The 9218-nt window shown below is 54.5% G+C and overlaps 1 protein-coding gene across 4 annotated transcripts; it reads left to right on the top strand.

Moving 5' to 3' along the window:
• Positions 1 to 45: 45 nt before the first annotated feature.
• On the top strand, positions 46 to 9130 carry KLF1 (KLF transcription factor 1). Of its 4 annotated transcripts, XM_069590871.1 has the most exons (5): positions 46 to 459; positions 1294 to 1574; positions 2576 to 5245; positions 5901 to 6741; positions 8478 to 9130. In XM_069590871.1, exons 3-5 carry the CDS (start codon positions 5159 to 5161, stop codon positions 8651 to 8653), a joined length of 1104 nt encoding a protein of 367 aa, XP_069446972.1. In that variant the 5' UTR covers positions 46 to 459; positions 1294 to 1574; positions 2576 to 5158; the 3' UTR covers positions 8654 to 9130. The 4 variants fall into 4 exon arrangements, with proteins under 4 accessions (XP_069446972.1, XP_069446973.1, XP_069446974.1 ...); XM_069590872.1 differs by lacking the exon at positions 1294 to 1574 and having other exon boundaries at positions 51 to 459; positions 4918 to 5245; XM_069590873.1 differs by lacking the exon at positions 1294 to 1574 and having other exon boundaries at positions 94 to 459; positions 4943 to 5245.
• The last annotated feature ends 88 nt before the right edge of the window (positions 9131 to 9218 follow it).

A 9218-nucleotide genomic window follows, 5' to 3' on the forward strand; every position in this document is an offset into this window, starting at 1 on the left:
TTGGTCCGCTGTACCTCTGCTCTGATTGGCCCTAGGAGGGGGCTCGGCCCACTCTTGGTTGGTCAGTTGTAGGGGGCGAGCGCAGAGAGATTCTGGAGTTAAAAGAGGCAGCTGAGGCTCGAGAAAATGAGTACTAGAAATCACGAGCCCAGATCTCGAGGTCTCCTTTAATGGGGTTCTGTGAGAGGAGGTAGGCTCAGGTGGACGATCTCAGCCCAAACAGTTTGCCAGTTTGTCCCAGGAAGCTTGCTAACCAAGTTACTGTATGTGCGTGCGTGCGTGCTAAGTCACTTCAGTTGTGTCCGACTCTGTGAGACCCTATGGACTGTAGCCCGCCAGGCTTCTTTGTCCATGGGGAATCTCCAGGCAAGAACACTGGAGTGGGTTGCTATGCCCTCCTCCAGGAATCTTCTCAACCCAGGGATCGAACCCGCGTCTCTTTGACTCCTGCATTGGCAGGTTGGTTCTTTTTTATTTATTTATTTATTTGTTTTTTATTTTTTAAATTTTAAAATCTTTAATTCTTACATGCATTCCCAAACATGAACCCCCCTCCCACCTCCCTCCCCATAACATCTTTCTGGGTCATCCCCATGCACCAGCCCCAAGCATGCTGCATCCGGCAGGTTGGTTCTTTACCACTAGCGCCACCTGGGAAGCCCGACTATGTGTGATTTCCCATGCTTTGTGATTCTGTACGGTTAATTGAGCCTATGTGGCTATGCATCTGTATGTGAGTGGAGCTGGCTGTTTCTGTGGCGTTGTGGGGCTGTTGACAATGGGCAGTTGTGTGTCTGTGACTGTGCCTGTGTGGCTGAATGACTTTTCGGTTTCTTGTCTAATTGTAAGCTTGTGTAATAGTATTCTGTGTAATCACGTGTCTGTGTGGTACTATGTGCATGACTGTTTTGATGGCTTTCTTTGTGGCTGTTATCTTTGTGAGAATGTGACTGGATATTTGTGTGTGTGCATGTGGGATTGTCTATATGTATATGTGTCAGTGTGATTTTGTCTATGTGTTGTGTGTGTTTGTGAGCTTGAGTGTCTGCCTGAGTGAGTGGCTATGCTTACCTAGATCACTTTTATGAGCATACATGTGGTGTGCTTTTGCATCTGGATGCATCGTGCTTGACCATCTCTGACTGAAAGCTACTCACCTACTATGACCTGACCACTTTCCAGCTGTGGAAAGTGTGGTCCGGAAAGCAGAATGGTCTTGCTTAAGATAAAAATAGCCCAAGTGCAGGGGCTTCCCTGATGGCTTAGTGGTAAAGAGTGCACCTGCCAATGCAGGAGACACAGGTTCCATCTCTGGTCCAGGAAGACCCCACATGCTGCAGAACAACTAGGCCCTGCTCGCGCCACAGCTATTGAGCTTGTGCTCTAGAGTCCAGGGAACCACAACTACCAAGCACATACGAAGCAGCTACTGAAGCCAGCACCCTTTAGAACCCGTGCTCCTCAACAGGAGAGGCTGCCACAATGAGAAGCCTACACACCACAACAAAGAAGAGCCCCACTCGCCGCAACTGGAGAAAAGCCCCCACAGCAATGAAAACCCAGCACAGCCACAAGTAAATACATAAAATTATATTTTTATTTTATCTTTTTATTTTCAAAGCAGCAGTGAAAAATGCAGAGGGGGATAGAGAGGAGAAGGAAGCTCTCAGTTGTGTCTGACTCTTTGTGATCCCTATGGACTGTGGCCCACCAGGCTCCTCTGTCCATGAAATTTTCCAGGCAAGAATACTGGAGTGGGTTGCTATTTCCTATTCCATAAAATTATATTTTTTAAAAAATGGACCAGGTGCAAAACAAGGACCAAGCCTGGGATCCGGTCTTCCTGCTTCCCAGGACAGGCTCTTCCCTGCCCACCCAGGAACACCCCTTCCTACGTGTCTGTGTGTAGAATGCTGTGTCTCACACATTTTCTCTGACTCTGATGGGAGTAACTGAGACTATGTCTGAATCTGATCACTAGCCTGTATATCCCCAAGGGGCTTGGGTGTATCTGGGCCCTTCTGGCCTCTAATATCCATGATTTGAACCCTCCTCCCCACTCAGTAGGGAGTAAATCATCACCTTGAAATGTCTGGTATTCTGCATAGCTCTTATTCTTTTGGACACCCTCCTCCACCTGGAGCCAGTGGCCTCCCTCCTTCTGTCCTGTCGTTTCACCAGTACTCCCTGCCCTGGAGTCACTGTGAGCACTGGAGTTCTCTGACGCACAGGGGATGTAGAGGCTGATGACAGCATGCACACTAGGAAGCCCAAATCTACACTTAGACCTTGTCACCCTAGGAAGTCTGTCATCTGTACTGGCAGCATACTCCCAGAGGCCTGGTCTCCCAGCCACACACCCCTCAACTCCCACCCTGGCCCCTCACCCTTTTGACTCGCCTTCCAGAGCCAAACATGCCTGTTAGTCCTTATCCTAAATCAAGGAGATATCTCCTCAAGAGAGATTGCTCTCCTCTCCAGGAAACTGCTCCAGGAAACCACTCTAATTTCAACCATTTTGTTTGAATAAAATGAAATTCACATAACATAAAATGAATTTTTTTTTTTTTTGCAGCTGTGCCACGTAGCTTGCAGAGTCTTTGTTCCCTAACCAGGCATTGAACCAGGGCCACAGCAGTGAAAGTGCCAAGTCCTAACCACTGGAGCCAGGGAGTTCTCTAAAAGGAACCATTCAAAGTGTACAATTCAGACTTCCTTGGTGGGCCAATGGTTAAGAATCCACCTGTCAATGTTGGGGTCAAGGGTTCACTTCCTGGTCCGGGAAGATCCCACATGCCATAGAGCAATTAAGCCCGTGCACCGCTGCTACTGAGCCCGCATGCTTTACAGCCTGTGCTCTGCAACAAGAGAAGCCACTGCAATGAGAAACCCATGCACCAAACGTAGAGAGCAGCCCCCACTTGCTGAAACTAACAAAAGCCTGAGTGCAGCAAGGAAGACCCAGAGCAGTCAAAAAAAAAAAGTGCACAATTCAGTGGCTTTTAGTATGTTCATTGTGTTGTGCAACCACCACCTTTATACAGTTCCAGAACCCTTCCATCACCCCCAAAAGGAGACCTTGTACCCATTAAGCAGTCACTCCCCACTTCCTCCTCCCCCCAGCCCTTGGCAACCACTAATCTGTCTCTATGGATATGCTTACTCTGGATATTTCATATAAGTGGAATCACATAACGTGACCTCTCTTAACTGGCTTCTTTAACTTAGTGTGCTTTTGAGGATCATCCATCTTGTAACATGTATTAGCACTTTATTACTTTTCTGGCTGAATAATATTCCATCGCACAGATGGGCCACTTTTTGTTTATCCATCTACTCATTAATGGACATTTGGGTTGTTTCCACCTTTTGGTGGTTGTAACTAATGCTACTGTGAACACTACTGTACAATTATTTGTTCATGAGTGCGTGGGACGTTGCTTCAGTAGTGTCTGACTCTGTGTGACTCTGTGAACTATAACCTGTGAGGCGCCTCTGTCCATGGGGTTCTCCAGAATACTGGAGCAGGTTGCCATGGAGTCCTCCAGGGGGTCTTCCCAACACAGGGATCAAACCTACATCTCTTATGTCTCCTACATTGGCAGGTGAGTTCTTTGCCACTAGCACCACCTGGGAAGCCCACTTGTTTCAGTTCAGTTCAGTTCAGTCGTTCAGTCGTGTCCAACTCTTTTCGACCTCATGAATTGCAGCAGGCCAGGCCTCCCTGTCCATCACCGACTCCCGGAGTTCACTCAAACTCATGTCCATTGAGTCGGTGATGCCATCCAGCCATCTCATCCTCTGTCGTCCCCTTCTCCTCCTGCCCTCAATCCCTCCCAGCATCAGGGTCTTTTCCAATGAGTCAACTCTTCTCATGAGGTGGCCAAAGTACTGGAGTTTCAGCTTCAGCATCAGTCCTTCCAATGAACACCCAGGACTGATTTCCTTTAGGAATTTGTGTCATTATACAATTGCATAATGTCTGTGTGCGACTGTGAACTATATGTCTGTGTCATCACCTGGAATCCCTGGGCACCATGGTGGAAGTCTCTGTTGCAGAACCTAGATCTCTCCCCACTGTGAGGTAGAAAGTGAAAGTTGCTCAGTCACGTCTAATTCTTTGCAACCCTATGGACTATACAGTCCATGGAATTCTCCAGGCCAGAATACTGGAGTGGGTAGCCTTCCCCTTCTCCAGGGGATCTTCCCAACCCAGGGATCAAACCCAGGTCTCCTGCATTGCAGGCAGATTTTTCACCAGCTGAGCCACAAGGGAAGTAGTAATTGGGTCACCTCCCAATCAAGTACTTCCTATGGCCTGATGCAACAGTCCCATCCCCCCCAGGCGAGTAGGTGGCCTCCTCATCCCAAACCCCGCCGCCCCATCTAGAGCAGTTGTAGTTGCTCCAGCCTCCCCATTCCCCCTGCAAGTCGCCTGAGGTGGGGTGAGGGCTGTCCACGGTAAACAGTGACCACTGATTGGCAGGGGCCTCTCCTGCCACTGGGCTCAGACCTGGGGAGCTCACAACCCAGGAAATTGAAAACCAAGTTAATCCCCAGCCCCTGGCCCTCCCACTCACCAGGGACAGAGCCTTGGCTGTTCTGGGCCCCCACCTGATAGCAGCCTCCAACGTCTGGGGAGTCTGATAATGCTTGACTTGGCAGGGAGTTCATGCCAAGTCCCGCCATCAGCATGGTAGCTGCTGTTTATGGGGAAGGGGAGAGCTGCAAGGCCCTGGTCAGGGGCAAGGGGGTCTTGAAGCTCCTTCCTAGAATCCCCATTGTGCCCATCACCTCTTCTCCAGGAAGGTAGCTGAGAACAGGCCTCCAAGTTTCTCCTTCTTTGGGAACACGTTGCCTCACTCTGCCCAACCCCTGAACCCCCGTCTCCTGAACCCCTATCCCCTGAACCCTTAGACCCTGAACATCTGATTGGCTTCAGATACACGGTCAGTCTTCAAGACTCAGCCCTGAACAGGCCTGGGTGAAGTCTGTTCCCCAGAAACGGTGACCCCCGCCTTCGCCTGGCCCTTATCAGGGGCTGCAGCCAATCAGCTGAGGGCAGAGAGGAGCCCTCCAAGGGGCCATCAGAGCCTCAGAGCCCACGAGGCCGCCAAGGGAGAGGAGGCCTGAGCCCCAGGGTGGGCACCAGCCAGCCATGGCTGCAGCGGAGACCGCCTTGCCCTCCATCAGCACGCTGACCGCCCTGGGCCCCTTCTCGGACACACAAGAAGACATCCTCAAGGTGGGGTCAGGTGGGGGTCTAGATGGGCTGGCAGGGGTTCTGGGTCCTGGCCACAGAATTGGGGGGCCGGGTCTGCATCTTGCCCTGGAATTCACATCTTGCCCTGCTCAGGACCGGGAGTCCTCAGTGCAGGCCAGGGATCTGAACTTGGTCTAAGGTCCTATTTCTGTCATGGGAGACTGAGGCTGGGAACAGAACACAGGGATCTAGGCTCAGTGAGACACTCCCAGATATAAGAGGGAAATGACAGCTGTGGTGAGGGGACACCCAGGAATTAATCTTGTTAGGGGACCTGGAAGGGAAGGAAGATTCTTGGGGGAAACTGAGGCAAGGCTGAGCCTCCCCTAGCCTTCCATTCTTGGTTCTGCCAACCCTTCCCCCATGCCTGAGCGTGGCAGGAGACTCTAGATAATATAAGCCTTATCTCCTGTCTCCAGCCTGACCCGATAGACCGTCTCTGGAGCTGGGGGGGCTGAGGGGGGGAGACGGACAAGTGTGAGGGAGTGGGACAAACTGGCATGACAGAGAAGCAAACAAGACCCCTTTACGGAGCCTCTGGCCAGCCTGCCCCCATCAGGGCATCCGGCCCCCACCGTCTATGGACAGGATACCTTGGTGTCCGCTGAAGCTCCATGTTACCGGCTCCTTCCCCCAGTGGTGGCGCTCTGAAGACGTCCAGGACTTGGGCCCGGGCCCCCCCAACCATACTGCACCACCCCTCCACGTGAGGCCTGAGCTGGAGAACGCACCTGGGGAGGACGAAGATGATGACAGGGACGCAGCTACCCCCTGGGACCTGGATCTCCTCTTCACCAACTTCCCGTGCTCAGAGCCCGGCGGTGCGCCCCAGACCTGCGCGCCTCAGCCTTGCGCTCTGGCGCCCGGAGAGGGTTCCGGAGCGCAATTCCCACCGCCGCCCGAGACTCTGGGCGCGTATGCGGACGGCCCGGGGCTGGTGGCTGGGCTCTTGGGCCCTGAGGAGCACCTGGGCTGGGCGCGCCCGGCCCCACGAACCCCGGCTCCCGATACCTTCGTGGGCCCATCCCTGATCCCGACCCCCGAGCCCAAAGCGCTGCCGTTGCAGCCGTTGTACCCGGGACCGGGCGCGGGTTCCTCCGGCAGCTACTTCCCGAGGACCGGGCTTTCAGTGCCTGCAGCGCCGGGCGCCCCCTACGGGCTGCTGTCCGGGTACCCCGCGCTGTACCCGATGCCGCAGTACCAAGGGCATTTCCAGCTCTTCCGCGGGCTCCAGGCGCCGGCACCTGGCCCCGCCTCGCCCCACTCCTTCCTGAGTTGTCTAGGGCCCGGGACGACCGGTGCAGGACTCGGGGGGACTACAGGAGACCCAGGAGGGACCGCGGAGGCCGCCCCATCCAAGCGCAGCCGGCGATCTTGGGCACGCAAGAGGCAGGCTGCGCACACGTGCACGCACCCGGGATGCGGCAAGAGCTACACCAAGAGCTCGCACCTGAAGGCGCATCTACGCACGCACACAGGTGAGGGGGCGGGCCCCGGTGCAGGGGCTGGGCGGGCTGGGCGGGGCCTTGGGAGCTGGGAGCTGTCGAGGAGCTAGAAACTGGAGCAAGGGGAAGGGCTAAAGCAAAGTCGAAGCAAAGGGCTACGCCGAGGGAGCTGGGATGCTTGGAACTTCAGGAGTCGGCCGAAGAGCAAAGGGGAAGGCGGGTGAGGACAGAGAGAGAACTCGGAAAACATTTCAGGAAACCAACGGCTAAGACCTGGACCAAGGAAGTGCCGAAAAGCAGAGAGCCCGGCAAGCTGTGTAGGGGCGGGGCTAGAGGAGGGGCCGCGGGCGAGAAAGGCGGAATACCAAGGACAGGGCCAAAGACGCAGGGTTCAGGTTTGGGGCAAGTGGGAGTAAGGGGTTCAGGGACCGCCGTGCTCAGACGTGTCCGACTCTTTGCCACCCAATGGACTGTACTCTCTGCCGTGGGGCGGGGGTGGGGGTGGGGGTGTCTCCCAGATCCAGGGATCGAACTCGCCTTTCCTGCGTCTCCTGCATCCGCAGGCGGATTCTTTACCACTGCGCCGCCTGGGGCTCGGTTGGTAAAGAATCTGCCTGCAGTGCAGGAGACCCGGGTTCGATCCCTGGCTCGGGAAGATCCCCTGGAGAAAGAAATGACAACCCACTCCAATACTCCTGCCTGGAGAATTCCATGGACAGAGGAGCTGGGCAAGCTACAGTCCAGGGGACCGCAAAGACAAATAGTGTGCGACTTACTTTTCATCTGGGAAGCCTTTCAGGGGCCGTAGCCAGGAATATAAAGAGGGAGTGGCTTAGCCAGACTGTAGGGAGCTGGAGCTCAGGAGGTTTAGTTTGAGGGGCCCAGATGCAGAGGCAGTTCCTGGAGTCTGAAGATAAATAGCTTGGAAACAGAGGAGGGTGGGCACAGGAGGAAAAGCTGGGGACCCAAGGAGCCAAAGAAGGGCTGGGACATGGAATAGAGGGCCAGGAGGAGGAGGAAGGAGGCCTGTGCCTAGGGGGGATGGGGCCACGTGTACAGACCTATCCAGGAACATAGGGAGGAGGGGCCAAGTCTAGCTGAGGGAAAGAAGTAATTACCCGGGACAGGGCGTGGAACACGAATTGGATTTCGGGGCTCAAGGATCAAGGCCAACAACAGGATTGAAGAGCAGCTGGAGGGTCCCCTGGTACAGTAAAGAGCCTGGAACACAGGGAGCAGTGCCAAAGGACAAAAACTGGGAGGGCATTAGTACACTGGGGCAGGACGTGAGGACACCGGAAGCAGGGCCAGCAGCATAGACAGCGCGACTTGTGCCCGGGAAATGAAAAGGAGCCTGGTGCCAGCAGGTACAGAAGAGGTACAGAGGTCGCAGACGTCGGTTCTGGGTGTAGATTCAGGCCATCCCCGAGAGTGAAAGCCTTCTTAAATTTCATGATCTGGGCGCCTCACCGGCCTCACCCTAGGCGCCAGTGGTAAAGAACCTGCCTGCCAGTGCAGGAGACATAAGAGACTCGGGTTCAATCCCTGGGTGGGGAAGACTCCCTGGAGGAGGGCATGGCAACCCACTCCACTATTCTTGCCTGGAGTATCCCATGGACAGAGGAACCTGGCAGGCTCCATGGGGTCGCAAAGAGCCCGACACAACTGAAGCGACTTAGCATGCACGCAGTCCCAGCCTAGGCTAGGAGGGAAGACCCTGGGACCAAGTATGGTGGACAGTGGTGTTCAAGGCTTCCTCATCTCCGCAGGGGAGAAGCCGTACGCCTGCACGTGGGACGGCTGTGGCTGGCGGTTTGCACGCTCCGACGAGCTGACCCGTCACTACCGAAAACACACAGGACAGCGCCCCTTCCGCTGCCAGCTCTGTTCGCGTGCATTTTCGCGCTCCGATCATCTGGCCTTGCACATGAAGCGTCATCTTTGAGCCCCGCCTCTGGCACTTGGACCTTCCTGGGGACTGGGGTTGGAACAAGAGTGGATCCACGCAGGGTGGTTTTCCCTCGGATGAATCCTCATCTGGACTCTAGGCCCCACAGATCCAGCAAAAGATCAAGGACTGGCCCATAGATGCACCTGGGAGAGCCTCCAACATAAGTTCCCACAGGTCCTCAGCCACAGACAGCCACGATCATGTAGACCCAGCAAGACAGACCTCTAAATAAACGGACTCAAATGGATACCCAGATACTTCTGACAAAGAGACAGACTCTCAGAGAGCTGGACCATCAAACCAGCTCACAGGTGACCCTAGACAGTGAGCGGGTGAGGCATCCAAGAGACCCTGATTCTAGAAGGCTTCACACTGTGACACCTGAAACTCCACATAGAGGCTGGCATTGCTGTGAATGGTTATGGGTCCTGTAAAAATGCCCCTCCCAGATAAAACTTGTGTTGGCCTGAATTTGTGGATTTTGGCTGTGGTAGTTGGGAAGAAGCTGTAACCCCAGAACTGATATTGGGGGGCCATACACACGACTTAGCGATTGAAC

This window comes from Ovis canadensis, chromosome 5 (genome assembly GCF_042477335.2).
Source record: "Ovis canadensis isolate MfBH-ARS-UI-01 breed Bighorn chromosome 5, ARS-UI_OviCan_v2, whole genome shotgun sequence".
NCBI classification, from domain to species: Eukaryota; Metazoa; Chordata; class Mammalia; order Artiodactyla; family Bovidae; genus Ovis; species Ovis canadensis.